A 25,114-nucleotide genomic window follows, 5' to 3' on the forward strand; every position below is an offset into this window, starting at 1 on the left:
GGGGGTCATGTGAAAGGCAGACGAGGGGGGATGTGAACGACAGACGAGGTGGATGTGAACGGCAGACGGGGGAATGTACATGGCAGAAGGGAGCATGTGAGAGGCAAGTGGTGGGAGAGGTATGTGAAAGGCAGACAGAAGTGATGTGAATGGCAAATAGGAGGGATGTGAATGGCAGAGAGGAGGGAAGTGAACGGCAGAGAGGAGGGAAGTGAACGGCAGAGAGGAGAGAAGTGAACGGCAGAGAGGAGGGATGTGAACTGCAGACAGGAGGGTTGTGACCGGCAGACAGGAGAGATGTCACAGCCAGGCAGGAGGGATGTTAACCGGATTGATGTGAACCACAGATGGGACATGTGAATGAAAGATAGGAGGGATGTGAATATTAGACCAGGAATGTGAACAGCAGACAGTAGGGATATGGTGGGCAGGCATGAGGATGTAAATAGCAGATGAGGATGTAAATAGCAGAAGATGGGAATGTGAACATCAGCAGACTGGGGAAATATGAATAACAGGCTGTTGTATACTGGAGTTGTGAACGAAAGACCCAGGTGGAATGTGAAGAACAGACATAGGGAATGTGAACAACAGACATAGGGGATGTGAACAATAGATACAAGGGATGGCTCAGCCACCTTGATTTATTATGCAAGTCAAGCAGGGTAACCGAGTAGAAAACAGGGCCCCCAAATCAATATAGAGAGAGATCAAGGGTAATTTAACCAACATTAACCACACCTACCTACACAAAATTATCTGGCCTGGCAGTACTCTAGGAGAGTTTTTATATTTTGGTAAGTATATTACTTTGGTGCCCAGTATAAACCTTTGCAATTCTGATAATTTTGTGTAGGTAGGTGTGGTTAATGTTGGTTATATTTTCAGAGCTTGAGCATTAAAACCATGACAGAGGAGCAAGGAGCCATTTTTGCCATTGGGGCATGGTTGAGCCATTAAGTGAAGCTTTGGCTGACATGTGCGTTGCTGGTAGCTACAATTTTTTTTATGCTTATCATTTCTCTATTTCTTCACGTGGAGACTTTTGTGATGTTTGTGTCCATGTGTGTTATCTATGTTGTCCTCTAGTATGGTGTGTTCTCCTTCCAGTCTATTATGATTGTTTTACTTATTTAGGGGGGTTTTGTGTACTTTGAATTTACTGTTTTCGTTTGATTAAAAGTGTTGTACCATTTTGTTTAGTATAAATAAATAATATTCATGTTTTGATAGTATTCTTTTGTTAGTTCATTGGCTTGTGTGTATATTACCATGAAAGAGAGGGATGTTCTTATACCTCTAGTCAAGCAGGGTAAGCCATATAAAGTGAAGGCAGCAAAGAAAAACATTCTATATAGTCTCCCAGTTTATAACATTGCAACATCTGGATACTCCACTTAGGCTCTACAGTCCTTGGGCTTCCCTCCAACATAAACTGATGTTTCAGCATCGGTGCATTTGTGAAATATAAATTCTTGATTACTGACTAACTTCCACTGAACAGCTGTTTTGTGCATTTAGCGCTTGCAGAAGCTGCCATGAACAACCTATGGAGCGTTTACATCAACCACAAACTCACAATGGACATATGGAACTTGTCTTGCCCCCTTCCAGTTTCTTCAAGTGAAATTTGTCATTGGTTGAGCTCATGCTCTAGAAATTTTTCAACTAGTTTAGATCATTTATGTGCCAAAAAACGAACTTTCTTACTTCTTTCTTGCACAAAATAAATTACAATTTTGGAGCATCTCTCTGTTTTCCTACTTTCTCTCTCTGTACCTATTAATGTTTCAATATGTTATATTTTCAGGTAATTATGAGTCAAAATATCAAGTAACATCCCTATTCAGCTGCTAGGAATCACTTTTGCGCATCACCAATTAGTAACCAGATAACCTTTCAGCAAAGATCTGCTTTCAAAATGCAGATGGAAGAATGGAGGCATTCAATTAGTTACAAAGTAAGAACATGGATAAAAAGAAAATCACAATATGCCAGAGAATCACAGACAACTAAATGGAGGGAAGATGCCTATGCATAAACAGCATGAAAAGAAAATACAGGTTATGAAGAGCCACCCTTGAGGGCAAACCTCAAGAGGAACTAGGATCAACACTTTGCATGTTCAGATAGTCAAAAGAAATCTCTGGGTGCAGCTTGACCCAGGGTTCGACGTGGCACACTTGATCTCTGCAGTTGTGAATAAAACACACAGCAAGATTGGGACCACCCCTTACCACAGACAAGCCTCAGCATTGGAGTGACTAGGCTTCTGCTATACTATTTGGAATTGTTGAGTACAGCTGAGAAACATTACAGCATATATTCGTTTGTAAAAAGAAAAAAAATGCCCTTTGTCCTGAGGAAGTCTATGCTCTTCTGAACGAGGATGGCGGGGTCCTCCTTTAATGTAAAGTATAGTTTTTTGCTGTAATGTTTTTTAATTAATATGCCAAATCCTTTGCCCTCTAATTCCGACATGGCTGGGCTTTATTAATTACTACTCTGAACTATGAATTATACTTTTATGATCATTATTTAATGCTCAAATAAAGCTATTTGATTTGATTTGTGAGTAAGTGCTTGTAACTTTACTCCATCATTTTAGGGAACTTACCATACGGAGAACTTTACCAAGACTGCAGTCACAATATAAGTAAATGTGTAAGTGAAGTGTAGAAAAAAGTTTTAAAAAGTTTATTAATTTTCATAAACATGTGTTTAAATATTTTATGACAAATGTTAAAGTCAATTGGTATTGTATATTCATTTAAAATGTTGAACTTAAGAAAAAATGTGACAGTGATATTAAATTAATTTTGAAATTAATCTTTAATGTAACTATATTAAACTATTTTTTTGTACATTGAATTAAAATGAATTCCCATCTAAAACAAAAACAAATATTCATTAATAATTATTAGAAGTGATGCAGAATTAATGAAAATGTATTTAATTATGTTTAATAAAATGTACAGTTACATTTGTTTTTAAATTCAAAAAAGGATATTACAATATTTTAGAATGGAATAATACAAAGGGAGAATTTTTTGATTTTGTTAACATTCAATTATAATCACTTCTATTTATAACCATGTAAAATAACCTAACAATATTTCCTATGGGTTTTTATTTTAAGTAGCTAACTCCATTGATTCAATGGGAGGGTGTTGTAGTGCCAGTAGTTTGCCATTTGTGGTACTAGAGTTTCTTCAACTCTGAGCTTAAGTAATTTACTACACATGTGAATCGCTTTTCATTTTTGGCCGCTGTCACTTTAGAAGGGCAGCTTGTGAACAGGAACTGGCTTACTCTTTTGTGGGTGGGTTCACATCCCTAAATCCTTCCCTAACATAACCTTAACACCTCAGTACTCCGCCCTATTCCTCTTCCCTTCAATAATAAGTACTTCCCATTTGTAGCCACTTTCCCTATCCCTCATACATTTACTACTAAAACGTATACTTACGTGTGCAGAGACTTCAAAATTAGGACGGAGATTCTGCACAGAAAGTGATACAAGAGACAGAGGCAGAAACTCCTCATGCGTATTTGTGAACAGCATTTTGTAGTTTATTTGCAGCACTATTGTACTACTTCAAAATGTCTACAAAATGCAGTTTTGACTAGGCCCCCTGTACCTGATTCAATCACAATAGGCAAGTGGCCAAACTAACTAAAGAGTCCACAATTATGGAACACACACTGATATTCGTATTTCTGCCATATGGTGGGCATCCATGTCATTATGATGCCTGCCCCTTGTTCATTACTACCCTAGGCACAAAATGGTAATGCCGGACATACAGTTGTCATCAAAAGTCATGACAATGCCCTGTTTGGTCTTGCTGGATATGGCGTAACAGTCGTAATTCCTGGATTACTGTAGACATCAACAGCACAATAGTGTCTATTAATCCCACAAAGGTGCAAATTGTAAGCAAATTGTGGAAATCTATGGCATAATGATGCTCATGTCTAGTATAATACTGACCCTTCCAGGATACTGGTAATGCATGGCATATTGTGACGTGTCTACGACATGATAACTTCTGCCAATGGTATAGTGCTAACCCTGGCATAATGGTGGAAATTCAAAACATACTAAGGGCATCCACTGTTTGATGGTGCCCACCACTGGTTTATTGCCAGCCCTCTCATGATGGTGGTAATTTCTGGCCTATTGTGGAATTCCATCATAATGCCTGCTTTTGGAATGAGGCTGGCCCTACAGTAATGGCGGTAATTAGTAGCACAGTGTGAGCATCCATGGCATTCAATGGTGATACATTGGAATGGAAGGCTAAATCAATCTATGGGTGTAGTAGTTCATGTGCATACTTGGTTAAAAAATCGCTAACTGAGGTGCCGGCATTACTAAAATGATATCCTAGTATTCATCCTAATGAGACATAGGTTCTGTAGCATGGCAGCCGCGGTCAATGCAGCTATCTAAGGAGCCTGCATTTATTTTGAGTATTGAGAATAATATCCTATTTCACAGTTCCATAACTGACAAAGATGCTCCCAACAACTTTTATTATACTTTTACTGTTGCATTATAATGGTGTAAATGCTAATGTTTTGTTATTCTCCACTGTGTGTCTGAGAGCCTGCTGGGCAGAATCATCAGTCTGACAGGAGTAGCAGCTACAGTACAAGAACAGAGATGGCACATAACTTTTTAGCAGGGCATATGTGGCTGAGTTCTGCTTAGCAATACTCAGAACAAAGAAGAAATTTGAATTCCAGAGGTCCCAAATGAAATAAAAAAGACAAAGCCCACTATGCAGATAGAACTTACTACAACTGCCAAGAAAATCTGAAAAGTCCCACCCTCGTCATAACCTAGACTGTAAACAGAAATCCTAGAACTCCTGCCAATTACTTACAAACACATGAAAGGAGGACAGTATTGCTCTGGGTTTCGCCAGCTCCTAAGTGAAAAGGAAGGATAGCTAAAGACCAGTTTTACATTCAGTCTTCTTGGTTTCTTTTATCAAAGACTATGGGCCTGATTTAGAGTTTGGAGGAAGGGGTTACTCTGTCACAAACGTGACAAATAAGCCCAGACGCTGTGTTACAATTCCATTATATTCTATGGAAATCGTAATACGGTGAACAAAAAATAGGCCAAGTTTGTGACGGAGTAAGCCATCCACCAAACTCTAAATCAGGATCTACATCTTTCAGGAAAATCACACAAACACACACCCTTACAACTGTGACATATTCCCCCTTGCACCAGTGGCTGCTGCTAATCTTTGAAAGGTGGTACGTAAATGCCCACCATGAACTGCAGTGAGGGAGCGAGTTATAGAAGCACCTCTTGTACTAGGGGTTCACAAGAGATCCTTGCCCAAGAAAAATGTGATATAAATTGAGCCAAATTGAGCATTCTATCCCATCATTTTCATATATGTTTTTTAAAAGTCAGTAGGTTCTGAAAAGACACTTGCGAAGGACTCCAGCATTCCAAGCAAACCTGATTATATCTAGAAGTGCTGGAGATTCCCTTGCCTCAAAAAAACAAAGCAAACATCATGGTAAATGGCACATTAATCAACACAAGTTCGCTAAAAAAAAAGGAGTGATTATGAAGGCAATATAACCTCAGCACACAAGTATGGAAATGCAATCATGTTGTCCACAAACATCACTTTGACAGTTTACTAAAATGCATACACTTTCCTTTCAATTAAAAGCTTCTTATTTTTAAAAAATAAACCCAATTTTGCCAAATACAATCATATCTTTTTGGGTAAAATACCTTTTTATCCAGAAATAAAAATTGGAAATCGTGATGTCCATTGTTATTTAAATTAGAATCTAAGGATTTGAATTATCTATGGTAGTATTAGATATGGAATACGTTTTGTATAAGCCATCTTTAGAAAATGAATGAAAACATCACACATTTTTAGATTCAACTTTTAATAACTCTGTTTGTCAATTATTATCTCTGAGCTTCACACAGAAAACACAGACACACTAAATAGCAGAACACAAGTAAGGTCCTGTTGACTTGGGCTTGCTGCCATGAACAATTCCAGAGAACATCACTCCAACTGGCTAGATCTTCTCTGACAAAAGTGGTCATTAAGCCCCCAAAACTTAAGAAACATTTAGAAAAAGTAGGCTGACGACCTAACAGCTACTCATTGAAGTGCCTGTCTACACATCTGAATGCCAGGAACGTTAACATAGAGAGAAGCAATAAGCAACATCTAGGTAACTTCGCCTCACCCCTACTGACCTCTAAACTTTCTCGGGCTACAATTCCCATGTGGATGGGCTGTGGACCTCCTGAGGACTCTTTCGACACAAGGTTATTTTCGATTTCTTCTTTCACAAAGATTATTTTTAATACTTTTTAAACCCTTATCTGTTTCCTTTTTTTATGCTGTATGTTTCTTATTCGTTTTTTTATATAGTTCAACTTGGCATGTGCTGTTAACTTCTTTATTTCTTATTTTTTGCTTGGGTGATTTGTTGCACACTATGCGTAGCAAATATTTCAGGGGAATAAGAGGCCGTTGAGGCAAAGCTTCTAAAGGTGAGCCAAGGTTGTCTTTACTGAACTCACTTTCCCTCTGCAGAATCATCTGTCTTGGCAGTTTGGAAGATCAGTCTTGCCTCACATCAAAATTGTGGCTGGTCTCACTTAGCCTGGAAGCTGATTTATCTACAGTAACACGCCTACAATTTGAGCGCAAGTACAGAAAATATGACTAGACTCTTCAGGATATTAAGCTGCTGTGCCATGCCTAGACATTTTCTAATCAGAAAATGCGTCTCCAAAACAGCTCTAGCTGAGCATAAAAAGCCCCTGGCAAACCCAGTGCAATATATTTCAGTCACACTGAGACTCACTTACACTCTAGAACAATGGTCTTCAAATTCGTATTTTTAATGATGTGAACACTCTTGCAATAATTACTTTCACTGGGAGTCCGCAAAAAATGACAAGCCTTTTCTCACACTTATTTTTCAAATACTACATTTCGCAGGCAGGCTAAGAAAATTTAGTGGGGCCAGGGGAGCAAACCCTCTAGCAAATGCAGATACAAATTATAAGCAGCTTTCTTCAGTTTCCATTGTCCTGAAGAAGCTACCTATATTTCTCGCACTCTAGGTGTTTCATAAATGGGGATAAATGTTCACACACGTATCATTCATATGCAATTCGAGCAATTTAAGCCATGCCATTTGTGCTGGAAAGACTGTCACAAGTAGGTAGAATAAGTGAAAGGATCTTATTTGTAAAGTGAAATATCTTTATTATTAGCCAAGATGGTTTGGCCAGAAAGTTGCCAAAAAGACCTTCTTTAATTCTTAATTAAGATGTAACTGAAACATTGTGCCATCTACAGCATATGGTAGCACAAAAACACCAACAAACGTAGGAGCAAGGAGCGAGCAAGAGGGGAAGTGGAGCAACCCCACAGTACAATTATGATGAACATTTGTGCAAAGTAGCATACCCAGCACTACCAGACAACTGGCCTCGCCGGCAAAGAATGGCATCTCCTTATTTAGGACCCATATTCCATACTACCTTTCTTTAGGGATATTCTTGATGATATTTCTTTCTTCTTTTTAAAAAAAATGTTTTTATTCATACAAATTTGCATAAACCAACAACAACAGCCCCAAGAGCTCCAGATATAACACAAGGAGTCCATAAGTGTGTACACAAGAAAAGCCGGGATAACAAAAGACAAAATCCAAGGAACCAAGGAGTTGATGATATTTCTTTACCACTGGTGCCCTTTTCCTGATGTCTTTCACCACTACTCTGTCTTATCTTCCACTATTTTTGGTCCACGTGCTCACATCAGACTTATATCTGCAGCTCTCTTCCCTGGATATAGATCCTTAGTTCCCACCCAATTCAAATGTGTTGCCCTTCTCTTTTCCCATTTCTATCATTTCCCCTAGCTTACCTGAATTCTCCCAATTACTTAATGATCGTCACAGATCACACCTACAACCTCACTACACCCATCCTTCTTTAGCCCCATCCCCACATATTGTTGTTGCCTACACAACTTTACCTTCTATTATTCTGGTGGGGTTCACCTAACATTGTACTCCTCCACCTTTTTGATTCTTCCCTCTCCTAACTTTGCTGCATTCCTCCCTAGAATGCTCTTCAGACAAAGGAATTCACCTTCATAGTCCTGTTTTCACAACTTCACTCTAGCAGATGTCATTTCTTATTGCTGAAACTAGTATCACATTTCTCTCAGGCACCATATAACTCACCTAAAAGTGGTTCCCTTCATCCAAAGAGCTTCTAATTCTGCTTCACATCTTTGAGCTCACACTAAGCCTCCACCAGCGGAGTCCCTCATTCTCTGCCCGCATGCTATCTTTTATCACCTTGCTAGTGACTTGGCTTGCTTTACCAGGTTTCTTTCTGTCATTTCATCCACCATCTTTGCCACCATGACTACCTATTAGTTGGCAACCTTGCTATCACCTTGGTTTCCCCTCTGTCTATAGTTCTAATACTCCACTCACAATCCCTGCTGTATTTGCCACTCAACTCATCGGTGCACCTGCACGGCCCTTTCCCACTCTTCCTTTCCATCCAAACTTGTTGTTGCTGACTTCTCTTACAGTAAATGCCATGTGACTGGCTAAGGCCACTTCCTGTCATTCACACCCCTCTGCTGCCCATTTCTTACACACACGCACCCACTCCTAACCATCATGACAACCATCAAAACTGAGACATTATGGGGTGCACTTCTTTGGGTCTGCCTACTCCACACACAGCACCTAACACTGCAAACCAGCCTTTCTGTCCTTCCTACTTATGTGTCTGTAAAATATTTATTTAAGCATTCCATCATGTATATCTGTGCTGTTCATTTATCAATTTCTGCCCTAATAGCTTTTCACCCACCTCTTGTACCTGTGTGGACCTTCGCAAACTGTGAGACTGCCTTCATCATGAATTTTCTCGTACCAGCTTACCCCTCCACCACACAGCCAGGTTCAGCGCTAGGAATCATACCTGTATGGTCCTTCTCTCACTGTCTGCAGCCTGCAGACTCCGCTCGAGATTGGTCACCTTTTCCAGTGCAGCCTTGCGCTCCCGTTCATTGCGTCGCAAGGTCTCCTCCTGCAGCATCAAGGTGGTCTGCACACCGCTCAGCTTTCCATCTGAACTGCGTTTACCTAAAGGAAGAAGGGAGTTGTAACTGTTCACAAGAAGGGTAAAGTGGGTGTAGGATGATGCTTAATATCCAGGGAGTCATAAGCAATGCACAAATCAAGCACCGCTGATGAAGATAAAACCCAGTAATTCTTCCTGCAGCAAGGTTTGTTTAAGTGGATGAACAAAACAATAAATACAGACAGTTCAACATACCCTTTTTAACAAAACTACAGTACTTGAAATACCAGAGTCGAGGTCTAGGGAAAGAACAGATGCAAGGGTGATTATGGGTGTACACTGTCAAGAAAATACCCTCAAGCCCAGCGACAAATGCATTTGTAATTCCATCTATCAGTAATAGCTGAGCAGCTTCTGAACTTGAAGAGTTAAATCTCCCCACTATGACTGCTTAAAAGAATGCTGATGTGTTCTTTTATCCACAATGCGTTGCTTGTATCAAGCAAAAGATGTTTGAAATTAGGATAACTAGTGAACCAGACACATTTTACGTTTTATGCATTTTATACATTTTATGCAATTATATAATAAAGAAAGCAACTTGCATTTCACAGAAGACTGAATGTCATCAGTTACTGGACTATAGATAGTTTTATTGGGGATAATTCAAGTATGCAGAGGTCTTTGCAACCAACGTACTTCCTATCTCAGTGACTTCCTTTAGCCTCCTGTGTTTATGCTACCTGCGTTCCTCTCTGGGTGGTGAATGAAGCCTAACACCATTTCCTCATGTCTGAATTCGGTGCAGCTCGCCTTCCTAACCAGATCTTCCAACACAGGGCTAATCATGAAGATGTATGTGGGTACTCTCCAGTCTTAACACTCCAAACTGATTTTTAGACTAACCAGTAGTCACACCCACTCACAACTGATTTCCTGAGCCATGTACTGCCTCGCCTAAAGAATCTGAGCATCCTTCTGTGGAGACATGGCCCCAACCTTTTGTTCTTTCATGCTTGTGGTTATTTGGGCCAGTTTGGCTGGTTTGACCTTTCAACAAATTACCTCCTCGCAGCTTTGCTACCAGCAGGACAAATGTCAATCTCTAAAGAGTTCTATAACTGTTCTAATTCCAATTAAAGATTACTAATGTTTTTAAGAAAACAACATTATTTGTTGTCAACACTGTTTATCAGATCCAAGAAATTTAGATGAATACAAAAAAAATAAGCTTTAGAAAAACAACTTATATTCCATATATACATCAGTTTATAAAAATAATGAAATAAAATCCTGAGTTATTGGTCTACAATTACTGACAGGTTGTAGACAGTAACAAGCCGTATGATACAAAGATTGGAGCTCCTCTCTTTATGACATAACTGCATAATCAAAGTTCTTCCACTAAGAATTGTGTCACGGACAAATTAGACTAGCCTTACACCCTAAATGAAACTATACACATTCCCTATCTGTCATGATCACAAGCAACCACAAAACATTGAAGCATAAAGAAACATTCAATGGAGGATACTATTGTACCTGCTACCACGGATTACATAAGCTCTTGGCCTCCACAAAGTAATATGATATTTAAAATTGTGGCTCTGTTGTCGGACGCTGTTCAGTACCCCAGGAGAGTCAATATGTCTTTTTTCCCCACTTCATGGCACCCACATTTGGCACGATTGTTGCAATCCTTGTGTGCATTCCAGCCTTTGTGAGATGGGCGGTCCCACTGTTAAGTATTCCTGTCTTTGTCATACCAGCGTATTGATCCCTAAACAAAGTGAAATAAGGCAGTGTGTCCCTTTTTCCCCTCCCCATAACTTTATATTCTGTAATCAAAATGACCACTTTCATTGAGGCAGGTTGTGTTCATTGGGTGAGATGATGTCTGCCCTTGTGTTGTATTTCCATGCTTACCAGCTGAGAGAAACTGCCCCTAATAGCTCTCTTTGGGTTGCTCACCTTCCTCACATTCTGACAGGACTTTCTGCAGCTGCTGCAGACGGGTGGTGGCACTGTCTCGGTCTGATTCCATCTCCACTAGCTGACGGGTCAAGGTGCTTGCCTGTGTTCGAACTTCATCCTGAGTGAGAACGAAAATGTCTGTGAGCAGAGAATCTGAAAAGGGGCAGATCAAGGACTAGTTCAATAACACAACCAGGTTTGCTCTCTAGGCTCATATACATTACAGTTTTCATAGCAGTCTGCCCATTCTCTGCTTGTACAAGGAGAAGTGCATATCTTACATTTTTTAGGCTTAACATAGGATAGAAAATGATGTGTCTGAAACACCAGAAGTAAATCGAAGACTCATTAGTTGTCACTGCCCATATGCTGAACCCACATTCGCATTAGGGCCCTGAATCGATAAAAGGTGGCACTATCGAAATGAGCATTTGCAATGCTTTGGGTCTTGCATTTGTGAAAGTTAGAGGTATTTGCGTTGAAATTGTATTTTTTTTTAACTTTTTTTGTATGCAGTGGAGTGATGATATTTGCATAGCGCTATTGCCATTTGTATGACCTTACGGCGCTGGAGAACCAGAAAATGGGAAATAAGTTATGAGGGAGGGGAGCCAAGAGTAATATGCTGGCTGACAATAATAAGTATGAGGTTACGCTATATGAAACTTCACGTAGTCATGTAAAGCGATCTTCTAATGGAGTTTGCGCTATATGAAACTGGACGTCCCTGTGTAAAGTGCTCAGACACCACAAAGAAACAGCAGCATGCTCTAAACTAAGGAGAGGAAGAAACAACATACGGCCATGCAGAGTGACGCAGCGAGGCAAAAGAAAAAAATAGTGCAATAATCCACATAACAGGTTCAGTCTGCAAGGTGGTAATAAAGCACCCTCAAGGTGGGACAAAAGTGAAGCATTTAAGTACGAAATCAAGGTAATTTTGAAAGGCAGGTCAAGGAACGAATGAAAGGGATGGGCGTGAGATGGGTGTAGTTAAAGCCCACAGATGTAGATTACAAAATTTCGAGAGAGAATGCTTGCGCGCTGCCTAGGCTCCACCTACAAAGTCCCTTCTTCATCTTCCTCAGGTCAGAAATGACCAACTATCTATCAACAGCAGAACCAAAGGCAGTTGTCTTTTTCACCATCAGTTAAGCCTATGGTTAGGTTACAGGCCTCCTGTCTTACCCGCTCTCGCTGCGTATCCCTTAGCTCCTGCAGGAAATCTCGAAGAGCAGCACGCACCACCTCAGGGTCTATATCTGCCACCAGCTGCTCTCCCCGGCTTGGAGAATGTGCTCGATCAGGTGAAAGTATGCGTGTGCCACGGTCTGGAGTGCCAGTTTGTGGAATGGGGCTGCCACGCCCATCTGTGGTAGTTGTGAACGTGTTGTCAAAACCTGGAAAAGAAGACACCACATGTAAAGCTCTGTTGGTAGTACTCAAATAAAGTATGTGAAAATCACACCAAATTATAGACTTCAAAAGATAAAAGTGTGTACAAAGCATGTCAATTGTCAGACTATAGATCATGCTAGTGATTCCTAACACCAGTGTGCGAGCTATACCAAACTACAGTTTCCAAGCCACACTAGACTACAGAGCATGCAATATATACTGGCGTTGAACTAGTATGCAAACCACCCTCTTGATTACAGGTGTACAAGTCAGGCTACACCCAACTAGAGTGTGCAAATAATTGGTTTTTACAGACAATGGATGACACAGTCAGTGAAGTACTGCAAATAACACACCGCCCCCTGCGAAATGTGAGGAGTAGCCTATGTGATTCCGGCAACTCACAGATACGGACAGCCTGAAGACGGAGTTGGTGGTGTCCTTATGTGTGTTTTTTCACTCTGCTACAGGGACCTATGGTATGCCTCAAGAGAAAGAACCCTAGAGAATGGGAAGCCTTTGCATCATGGGAGTGTGAACTATTCCTCTTATATGTATGTCCCACTGCATATATGAAGCATAAAAAGTACTCTGAACTAGAAGTGAAAACAGAATCAGTTTTAAAGCATGAATCTGGAGATGGAAAAGTGTTTTATCGTCAACAAAAGAAAGAAATGAGCCGAAACATATGACACTAGCTTAGGTTGGGTCACTTCAAAAGCAAAAAAGAACTGAAAAAGGAAATGTGACTCCAAACAAATCTTCAAATCTCAACCCCAAAGACACAATCTGCTAAGGTGTTCAATATAACGTTTTATTGTTAAACTAGATCTCTGGTTGGATGTTACGTTATGTTTATTGTTCCCGCAGAGAGCATGTTCACCAACGGTTTCTTGGCGCTTTTGTTAACACAACTGCTAAAGCAAAGTGAAGCCAGAAAAGCCACTGAACTTAAAAGGCTTGCATAAACAGCCAGGTTTTGAGATCATCTATATGGTGGATTTTATCAAGGAAGGAGTTCAAAATTGCCTGGGCCAGCGCTGCAAAACTCTGTCCACCTAATCTGCTCTTATGGAACTTTTGGACAGTATGTAGGTTGGCATGAGTAGATCTTACGTTGGGTGTAGGAATGTACTTTAATATGTTTTCAGTCACAAACTAAGTTGTCCGTGCTTCAATCTTTTAAAAACTGTGCAACAGATTCTGAAATGAATTTGTTCCTTCATTGGCAGCCAATTTAGCTTTTTAAGCAGTGGAGATGCCTGTGTGTCTCTGGAGGGTCGGAATACTAGTCTGGCAGCCTCAATCCCAATTACTTGAAGCCTTTGTCGGATGGTGCTAGGCAGGCACAGGTACACAAACTGGACATAATACTCGCCATTACTAGCATGTTCTGAGCCTCGAAAAAGAGGAGAGGCGCAACTTTCCTGCAAACTTAAGTTAGGAGTTGCATTTAGACACTATTGATCGTACTTGTGGTTTCATAGTTAAATTACTGTTGATGACAACACATAGGCTTTTTGCTGAGGCTGTTGGTTTGGTACAGGGCCCAATTCACTTGTCAGTACAGCTGGTTCCACAGGCTAGTATCTCTGTCTTATCCACATTATGTTTTAGCTGATTGGCACTCATTCAACCAACGATGAATCCCACTTTATTTGGAAATGTATCTTGTGATGCAAATTTTCCATCAAGGTGGAACGGTAACTGTGAATTGCCAGCGTTATTGTAGATTTTATAGCCTTTTGAAACAAGATCTGTGACTAAAGCTTTAGGAAAAAAATAAATGAGTAAGGTGGTAGAGAAAAAAAGAGATACACCGTGTAGAACCCCACTCTCTAACTGAATTACCTTTTAAGAATTTTCAACGTTACACTGTCTGAGCGTGATCTGTTAAAAACGGCTTAATCCATCTCAAAGGGTTTCCTTGAACTCGTGCTTCTTACACTCGGTTGACCAGAATTGTAGAATCGACCGTGTCAATGCATGGCTTAGGGAGACACCTAATGGCCACAATGAAAACTGCACCCCCAGACAAGGAAACAGCTCAGTACTATCACATCTCATGTATCTGACAACTAGAGCCAGAAAGGAACAGTACTGGTCGCAGTATGCACAAACCAGTCTGAGGTCGTTTGTGTTCCCTTTCCCCAGAGCCCGTGTCTGACCTGACTGAGGCTGATTTACATATGCCTGGTCTCTGAGCTAAAGGATGGCCTGGGGCCGGAGTGGTTGCCAGTGGTTAACATATTTGCAAGCCTTCCACCTACTATACTACCTTTATGTTTTCCTCAGTGTGATGGTATGCACAGATATAGATCTGGTGCTCAATGTGCTACAGGATGCAAGCTATATCTCACTGGGGATACTTGGCTGTACAGTTCAAGCTGAACTGTTCCTACTAAAGCATTTGCAAATGGATGGCTTCTGTCTCAAGTGGCACTGTGGTCGAAAGCCGACGGACTGGACAGCCGCCCTGAACAATTCCCACGGATTGTGACTTTTGCGATTTTCTACCTATCACCTTTGCGTTTCCCTCCCTTCAAGAATTCAGAAGGTGGTGAAATATGTATTGACCTTAGGAAGCCGGGAATACATGTCATTGTCATATTTCTCTCAGTCTGCATAATATATAAAAAGTTAATTTTAATATATGTGATTTTTCTCCACTCAAATTAACTGATTTTATTATGCTGATTTTATTGTACTTGAATGTTATGGCTAACTGGGTTCATTTTAGGATATCGTTTTTAAATGACACGAACTGCCCATCAGTCACGAAGGAAAACAAACTGCCAAGGAGCTACAAATGTGGTTGTAAATATCTGTCAGGAGGTAAACCTGAGCTATCATAGCCTTTACTAGTGAGGTACACAGTAAATGGTAAAGTTTGAAGTTGCACTTCAAACAAGGGGACAGAGTAATAACCGAGGGCAATACTAAGCAAGTTAAACGCCCTTGACCATCCAGGTGCACCTCATGAAATCTTTGTGATTGGATCCCAGATGTGGATGACGTTAAAGGCATTATTTGTTCTACATTCCTTACTTAAAATAATTACAGATACCACGCCTAGCATTTCCCTTTGCAGGCAGAAGATGGCAGTACTTACATCAGTCATGCCTATAGGTTTACCTTTGGTGGGGGAGAAAGGTCTCTTCGGGGAGCTGCTGCGGCCTCTGATGGCCGGGCTGGGGTTGCGCCCTGCCCGGCTGATGCCCAGTGTACGCCGTAGTGCAGAGTGCAGGCTGCCCAGCTTGAACTCCACATCTCGCTTCATGCCTTCCACCCTTGCCAGCTCCGCCTCCAGCCCCTGGATGCGCCCCTCAGCTGCACTAAGGCGTAGGCCCAACTCCGAGGCCTCTGCGTGGGCAGTTTCCAGCTTGATCTCCAGGTTGCGGGCATTATCTTGCAGCTTCTTCTCGTTCCCACGCGCCTCCTCCAAGCTACCCAGCAGGTCCTTCTCACGCACACGGAACTCGTTCTCTAATTCCGCCATCTTCCTGTGTAGGCTGCTGACCTGCGACAGCCAAGGCAACATATAAATATAAGCCTCACAAATCACAACCACCTCAGCTGGTGAGACGCAGGTGGAGGTAGTTTACAACTGTACGGAGCAGAAGCGCAGCGAAGCAGAGTAGTGTGCTAACAAACTGAAGGCACTGTGTCAGAAGCTCCGGTTGAGAGCCTGTGAGACCCCGTCTTTCTATCACTCGCTGACCATAGAGAACCCACCTCTTTCCTTGAAGATTCCCGGCTGGCTTCTGTCTCCATAATCTTCTGCTTCAGGCTGAAGGTCTCCCGCCGGTTCTCCTCGTCCCGTTGCTCGTCTATGGACATGCGGGCCTGAAGTTCCGCTACCTCCTTGCTCTTTTTAGTGTTCTCAGTGTCGAGCATTTTCACCTGTGGAGTGCAGAGGGGAATAAACAACATGCATGGATCTGGCCTATCTAACTCCAGCTCTCACTGGAGAGAACTTTGCACCTGGCACTCAAGGTGATTTTGTGGGAGGAGGCAAATGTGGATAAAAATAAAATGGAGTAGAACATTACATTACAGTTGTATGCAAAACTAGAAGGTAATATTTCATATCCACAAGCTAGGGTGACAACCTGGCATTGAGGCAACTTCTGGACAGGACTGTAAAAAATTCAGGACAAAGGGTCAAAATTCAGGACAAAAATTCAGGACAAAGGGTCAGAATTCAGGACAAAAATTCAAGAACAAACATCAGTTTTACAGACACTCCCAAGAGAGGCCATGCCTCACTATGTTGTCAGTGCATTTATTTACTCTTTTTTAACATAGCACTATTTATTTACTGTGCGTTTTTTGTGATTGCCCCTGGTATGCTACATTCAGGTGTCACATTACGTCCTTGTTCAGTAGTAAATTAAAGCCCTTCAGCACTGCGTTTAGGCCATCACCCCTACCCAAATCTACCCAATCTTTCTTGAAGAGAAAGTAACAGCAAAATTTTGATTATGGTTCTGAACATTTTAAAACCCCCGCAAAGAGTTTGGGAAAAATTAAGGTAATTAAACTTATGCTAGTTTAAACAATTGAACAATAACATCTGGCTCACCCCAACCGTCCCTGGACTTTAAAATTAATGAGGCAGGCCAGATGGTGTGGACAACAGTCTCACACCTAATGTCAGAATGTGAGGTACCCACAACTTGTCTGTAGTCTCATAGCACTAGATTGTATGTCTGGGACTCTACATTTTTCTCAGAAATGGGAGCCCGGACTACCAATCAAAGATAATAAAAGAGGAGGATGGCATTGAGATCCAATGGGAGATCCACGGCAAGTGATTCAAAAGGTTGCTGCTGAGAACTGGATAAATAAGGAAGAGAAGAACAAGGTGGGACAATTCCTAAAATCAGACAAGATGGGTCCACCAAGACTATCGGAAGGTATTGGGTACCTGTGGAGTTATCTCTGCACACAGGAGCGAAACAGAAGACACACTGTCAAGTGGTCGAACAAGCAACACCCATCCACCTTGGCAAACTGTTCTGGTGCGATGGTCTGCTGTTCGTGCTTGTGAAGGGTGAGCAGGGGCCAAACCCCTTGCAAGGTTGTGCAAAGCAATTGCCCACTTTGTCCATGTCTTTAAATGGTTTTTAAATTGAGCAAAAGCCAAACTAGTGATCTGGGTTATCCCTAAGTGTCAAGTACACATAGAATCTTCAAAATATTTAGAATGTAAATTGCACAAACAAAATGTAAAATAATTTAAATGTAATTAATGTTTCTTTAACATATGGCACTGTTTTCCCCTTTATACAGGGAGTGCAGAATTATTAGGCAAATGAGTATTTTGACCACATCATCCTCTTTATGCATGTTGTCTTACTCCAAGCTGTATAGGCTCGAAAGCCTACTACCAATTAAGCATATTAGGTGATGTGCATCTCTGTAATGAGAAGGGGTGTGGTCTAATGACATCAACACCCTATATCAGGTGTGCATAATTATTAGGCAACTTCCTTTCCTTTGGCAAAATGGGGCAAAAGAAGGACTTGACAGGCTCAGAAAAGTAAAAAATAGTGAGATATCTTGCAGAGGGATGCAGCACTCTTAAAATTGCAAAGCTTCTGAAGCGTGATCATCGAACAATCAAGCGTTTCATTCAAAATAGTCAACAGGGTCGCAAGAAGCGTGTGGAAAAACCAAGGCGCAAAATAACTGCCCATGAACTGAGAAAAGTCAAGCGTGCAGCTGACACGATGCCACTTGCCACCAGTTTGGCCATATTTCAGAACTGCAACATCACTGGAGTGCCCAAAAGCACAAGGTGTGCAATACTCAGAGACATGGCCAAGGTAAGAAAGGCTGAAAGACGACCACCACTGAACAAGACACACAAGCTGAAACGTCAAGACTGGGCCAAGAAATATCTCAAGACTGATTTTTCTAAGGTTTTATGGACTGATGAAATGAGAGTGAGTCTTGATGGGCCAGATGGATGGGCCCGTGGCTGGATTGGTAAAGGGCAGAGAGCTCCAGTCCGACTCAGACGCCAGCAAGGTGGAGGTGGAGTACTGGTTTGGGCTGGTATCATCAAAGATGAGCTTGTGGGGCCTTTTCGGGTTGAGGATGGAGTCAAGCTCAACTCCCAGTCCTACTGCCAGTTCCTGGAAGACACCTTCTTCAAGCAGTGGTACAGGAAGAAGTCTGCATCCTTCAAGAAAAACATGATTTTCATGCAGGACAATGCTCCATCACACGCGTCCAAGTACTCCACAGCGTGGCTGGCAAGAAAGGGTATAAAAGAAGGAAATCTAATGACATGGCCTCCTTGTTCACCTGATCTGAACCCCATTGAGAACCTGTGGTCCATCATCAAATGTGAGATTTACAAGGAGGGAAAACAGTACACCTCTCTGAACAGTGTCTGGGAGGCTGTGGTTGCTGCTGCACGCAATGTTGATGGTGAACAGATCAAAACACTGACAGAATCCATGGATGGCAGGCTTTTGAGTGTCCTTGCAAAGAAAGGTGGCTATATTGGTCACTGATTTGTTTTTGTTTTGTTTTTTAATGTCAGAAATGTATATTTGTGAATGTTGAGATGTTATATTGGTTTCACTGGTAATAATAAATAATTGAAATGGGTATATATTTTTTTTTGTTAAGTTGCCTAATAATTATGCACAGTGATAGTCACCTGCACACACAGATATCCCCCTAACATAGCTAAAACTAAAAACAAACTAAAAAGTACTTCCAAAAATATTCAGCTTTGATATTAATGAGTTTTTTGGGTTCATTGAGAACATGGTTGTTGTTCAATAATAAAATTAATCCTCAAAAATACAACTTGCATAATAATTCTGCACTCCCTGTATACAATTAGATCTCAGATTGAACTGGGAACCAGTTATCTTTTTGACACATAGTGATTACTATCTACCATTCTCTCACTGATTTGCAGTATGGAAATCTCGGCAGAGCGTCACAGTCCCTCCAAGCCCAGTTTGCTTTTTGGTCTTCTCTTCTGCTTTCTGTAGTGGGCCACATGGCACTAGTGAAGATGGTGTGCTACCCCAATGATAGTATTATTTTGCAAACCTTCCCCTTCTTGTCCTTCATTCCTTCTTCAGACACGTCACAGAGTTGATTTGGTTGCTATGGTGCAGTCGAGTAGCTCTTTCCACTCTAAAGCTAGCCGTGAATGTGGGTGGATTAGGTCTTCTGGATTTAGAATGCTATTTTTCAGCTGCACAGGTCCAATGGGTGGCTCGCTGGCTTTCTGCCCACCTCCTTCATGAGATGGGGTTTATCAGTAAAGACTTTTAAGGAAAGCTTAATGCACTGCTCATTGTTTCCTACTGACCATTCTACGGATCTCCATCAGGGGTTATCATGCACAGCTTTTTCTTGCCTTGCTAGAACCTCTAAACTCACTGACACAAATAAACCCTGTGCTCCTGCACTTCTTTGCTAAGCCTTCCTACTCGCACAGGATTGCTGTGCTCAGAGCAACTCCATCAGTGGCATGCTGCTGATGTCTTAAAATTGGGGGATTTGTTTCTGGACAGTGAGCTACTAAATTTCCAAACCCTTGTGGCAGACTACCATCTTCACCCCGGTCAACTCCTTACTGACAACCACCTTAAATAATCATTAAATGCCCTATTTCATGTTTGCCACCTAGCACTAACCCTACCAGAGGTGTGCCAGAAGCTCTACACCAGAGGAACTGGCGGCAAACTGATGTAACGGGTGTACAGACCTTTCCTGCAACATGGAAACCACTCTAGGTCTTCTTGTCATACTACCTGGGTGATTGATGTGGCCAAACCTCTGCAAGATACAGAATGGACTAAAATACTGGACTCTCCCCACAAAGTATCCCACGGCTGTCACTTTAAGTGCACTCATACTGCTTCCTTTGGAACGCATTCCACCCTTTGCTTGCCATTGGCCTTGTGGTTTGTAACTCACATTTTGTTGCTTTCAGTTTGCTAGCTTTATTTGTTTTAGGCTATGCAGCTTGAGTTTGGCCCTTCCCTTGCCCAAACCTTATTTACAGTATCCTTCCTAGTGCTCCGTTTCTATAAACAGGCCTGTGAATCTTGTTCTTATTTCATCACATTTGCTGTGCATTCAAAGAACAAAGTCAAATGTCAGACTCTGTCTTCAGTGGGAACTTAGTGTTTACTTTTCTTTCTCTGACTTCAAAGTGAGAGGATTTTTGCGACAATCTTGCTTGATACTTGGGTTAGGAAAGATTTTTTTCTATCACATGACAACATTTAAATACATTTCAGAATATATCAGAATTAGGACTACAAATGAAGCACATTTTTGTTAATTCTGAACTGTTCTGGAAACAAGTACCTCTATATGATTAAAACAAATCATTGCATTAGGTGATGCAATTTACACACATCACTGTTTGTGCAAATGTAATGGTCATTTCAATCAAAAATTGTGTTGTCTGTAATGGCAGTGTGTTACTACACCATGCATACTTCACTCCACTCTGCTCTGCACCACACCACTGCACCCTACTCTGTATCACTCTACTTTACACCACTCCATGCCACTGCACTGCACTCTTCTCAGTTCGGAACCACTCCACATTATGCCACTGAACTCTATGCTGCTTCACACTATGCCTCTCCACTCTAATCTGTACCACTCTATTCTATGCCAATGCACTTTACGTCTCTCTACACCACTGTGCTCTGCACCTCTCTACGCTATACCACTCCGGTCTAGGCAACACCAATCTAGTCCGCACAATTCCATTCTATGCCACTCTGCAACACTCCACTGTACGCCACTGCACTCTAAGCTAATACACTCTAAGCTAGTTCTCTTTACTCTGGAACACTCAGCTCTATGCACCTGCACTGTACATCAATACACTGTATGTCACTGTACTCTGAAACAATCTATTCTATGCCACTGCACTATATGCCACTCTGACCACTGCACTCTAGTTCAATGCACTTTACACCACTGCACGCTGACACTCTACTCTGTAACACTGCACTGGCCACCAGTATACTCTACAGGACTCTACTCTGTACTACTACATTCTGCGCCAATACACTCTATTTCCCTGCACTCTATGCTACTCTACTCTAACACCCTGCCACTCTATGCCACTGCACTCTATGCCAGTGTACTCTAAACTACTGCACTGTGTACCACCACCTTTTACTCTGCACCACTGTACTCCATGCCACTGTTCTCTGTACCACTCTATACCACTGCACTGACACTCTACTCTGCAACACTGCACTCTAAACCACTCTATTCGGTACTACTGCATTCTATGCCACTGCACTGTGCATCACTGCACTCTACGCCACTGCACTCTAGGCACTATGCTCTACTCTGCACTGCACCACTCTACGCCACTGCACTCTATGCCACAAGTCTACTCTGCACTCTGCCACTGCACCACTCTGCATTACTGCACTCTCTGCCACTTTAATGTATGCCACTCTACTCCACTGCAGTCTATGCTGCTCTACCCCATGGCACTCTATGCCGCTGCACTCTGCACCAATGCATTCTAAACAACTGCACTGTACAGCACTGCCCTCTACCCTGCACCACTGTACTCTACGCCACTACTCCATGTCACTCTACTCCACTCCACATCACTGACACTCTACTCTGCAACTTTGCACTCTCCGCCTCTGTACTGTACACCAATCTACTCTGTACTACTGCATTCTATGCCACTCTATCTTCACTCCACTCTACGCAACTGCACTCTACAGCACTATACTATCCTCTGCACTGCACACTACACCAACGCACTCTGTCACGCAAGTCTCCTCTGCACTCTACACTCTGCCACTCTATTGTATGCCACTCTACTCCACCGCCCTCTATGCCACTCTACTCTGTCCCACGCCACTCCATGCCACTGCACTCTAAACCACTGCATTCCATGCCAATGCACTCTAAACAACTGCACTGTACCCAACTGCACTGTACTCTGCAACACTGGGCTCTATGCCACTGCCCCCATGCCACTCTACTCCACTCCATACCACTATGCCACTAACTTTTAGCCACGCTGAACAGCAGCCTCTCTGGTGTATAACATGGAATACAATTACATCATAATCTACACTGCAACAAAATGCGCACATACATTTCATTTAATTAAAATAAAAGTGCTTTTCAAATACAGATTTGAATAATATACAGTTTATACCTAGTACAAACATTTTTTATAACACTCCACTAAAACCACACACTCCACAGCTCACCTTGGAACACCATTACAGTACCTCTCTAAAAGAAAATATGTTTGTATCAGAAAGCTTCAAGTGACTCCATTGATTAACGTTAATGAAGGTTTTCAAGCCCCTTTCCATTTGCAGATTTAAAAGTTGCCCATATATACATTTCTTTAGGGAAGGAGGCACCCTGGCAAGAAGGCGTTTTCTTTTCTGTCTTCCCTTTCCTCCCTCAGAGCACAGGAGACTACCTGCCTTTCAATCCAGCTCGGGGAAACTGCCCATAATTTTGCTCTGCAGTCCTCTGTGTTTTTAGATTGATTATGGGATGTGGTCATGTTGCATGGGTTTTCATTGAGCAAGCTGTGGCATCGGAATGTTTTTCACAAGTGACTCTTTTGTAAACTGAACGAATGTACAGATGTTGTCACTCAGGTTGTTTCCTCCAAAAAGTGTTTTTTATAAACTGGAGGGGTCCACATGCAAAGAACCTCTAGGGGCTCCCCCACCGGTCTCACTCAGGCCAGGCCCTGTGCTATATACCCCCACTGGTTTTATTCTTGAGAGAATAGATGCTTGTGGTAGGGTGACCACCCGTCCATAAATTTCACGGACTGTCCGTAATTTCACCCTGCTGCCCGTTGTCCGTGATGAAAGGCTTAACGGACGGCATTTGTCCATAATTTTAGCCTTTCACCAGTCCCTCACTGATTTCATAGAGGATCCAGAGGATGTTCATATCCAGTAGCCTTACACCAATATATTTGAATTCCACAGTAAGACGTTTCATCTTACTCAAACATCTCAGTGATGCACTTAAGGTCTCAGAATCCATTCCAAGCTTACAAAATACAAGTATGTGAATCTCACTCACCACACTACTGATAATTATTACACATAAAGCTATAGCGGAATACTTCTTTGTGTAGATTGGGAAAAGCTGTGCCATACTGTTCATCTTTTTTCATCGTCTTCCAGTTACATGACAATCTGCAAATACACTGGCAAGGTCTACATTTTAAAATACCATTGACAGCATATTCTGCTGACAAGAGAGTGACTTCAAAGTGAAAACCCACTGCAAGTTGAGAGTGTCTGCTACTACCTCATATCAAGTTACGAGAGCAATTGCATTTTGTGGCAGTTACTTCAGATTGTAGGCCTTTTTACTTGCACTCCTCATGGACAGGCTGCCTGCTATCTCGTCGGTTCTCCATAACAGTGGTCCTTGCTTTCTTTTGAGTATTTGGTGTGTACAGTGTGGATTCATGTGCCTTTAATGTTTTTGGGACCAAGGAACCATCTGCATGTTGACTGCTGTTCACTGGCACACAGTGTGCGAGTCTGAACAAGATGGTGACTGTAGCCATCAGGCGAGTCCTTCACTATTAAAATAGCTTCCCTTCTGGTCCACTGAAACCAACCGTCCACCCTTTTCTGACCAAAGGCTAGCAAATATTGCAACTGGTGTTCAAGCAGTCCAGCTTGAATAAACAAAACTACCTCAACCAATTTTGACCAGTCACCTCTTCCAGCCACTGGTATCATTCAGGAAGAAAGAAAAGATATGTGCTTCCAGCTAGTGTCCCAAAGTAAAATAAGTACTTGTCCCCTTGGCTGAGGACTCTGTTAAGTTCTTAACCCTATTTTTATTACTTGTTATTGTGGTATTCATATAGCATGGAGCCCATCACACTGGCAGCAAAGAGTTTCACATAAAACAGTAGGTTACATAGATGAGCACTCAGAGTTTCAATGTGTAAGTTGCATTAGGATTGGGATAATATCGAACCCTGGGGTACTCCACACTTTGCCGTTAAAGTAGAAGACCTCAATAAACCATTTGAGCTAACTGAGATCTCGAAGACAAGAAGGAGGCAAACAATTTCAGCACATGACCTTCTGTTCTCATTCTGGCGGATAAGATGGCGAGAAGGGTTTCATGGTTTACACTAACAAAAGCTGAAGATAGGTCTAGCATAACCTGAAAACAAGAGTTAGCCCTTTTAAAGTTCTAAGTAGGCCATCTAGTACTGTGCAAACAGCAGTTTCCATGCTTTTTGGAGGTTGTCCCCCCACGTTTTGCCCCATTTGACCTGCTGGATGCTGATTTGTGACTATGACAATGCACAGAAGCCGGGTAATCAGGCTCTAGTGCCAGTGTTCTTTCCTCTATAAAACATGAAATGCTCAATTGTGTACAATTGGCACACACTTTAGCACCCCTGTAAGTCCCTAGTAAATTGTACCCCTGATACCTAGGGCATGGGTACTAAAGAGGGTCCCTAAGGGCTGTAGCATGTATTTTGCCACCCGCACACAAATTATATGCACATTGCCACTGCAGACAGTTTGACATGGTAAAAACTGTGAGTGAAAACACAACATGGCACAC

General features: G+C 41.9%; 1 protein-coding gene across 5 annotated transcripts in view; it reads right to left on the minus strand.

Annotated features, from left to right (window-relative positions):
- The window catches only part of CROCC (ciliary rootlet coiled-coil, rootletin), a 312,203-nt gene that overhangs the window by 107,682 nt on the left and 179,407 nt on the right, over positions 1–25,114 (minus strand). For all 5 annotated transcript variants that reach the window (XM_069240717.1, XM_069240716.1, XM_069240714.1 and 2 more), the window contains 5 exons: positions 16,235–16,402; positions 15,635–16,019; positions 12,290–12,501; positions 11,099–11,219; positions 9,026–9,189 (listed from right to left, as the gene is read on the minus strand). In XM_069240717.1, the coding sequence (XP_069096818.1) occupies positions 9,026–9,189; positions 11,099–11,219; positions 12,290–12,501; positions 15,635–16,019; positions 16,235–16,402 (1,050 nt within the window). The remainder of the gene's footprint in view (positions 1–9,025; positions 9,190–11,098; positions 11,220–12,289; positions 12,502–15,634; positions 16,020–16,234; positions 16,403–25,114) is intronic.

This window comes from Pleurodeles waltl, chromosome 6 (genome assembly GCF_031143425.1).
Source record: "Pleurodeles waltl isolate 20211129_DDA chromosome 6, aPleWal1.hap1.20221129, whole genome shotgun sequence".
Lineage (NCBI taxonomy): Eukaryota > Metazoa > Chordata > Amphibia > Caudata > Salamandridae > Pleurodeles > Pleurodeles waltl.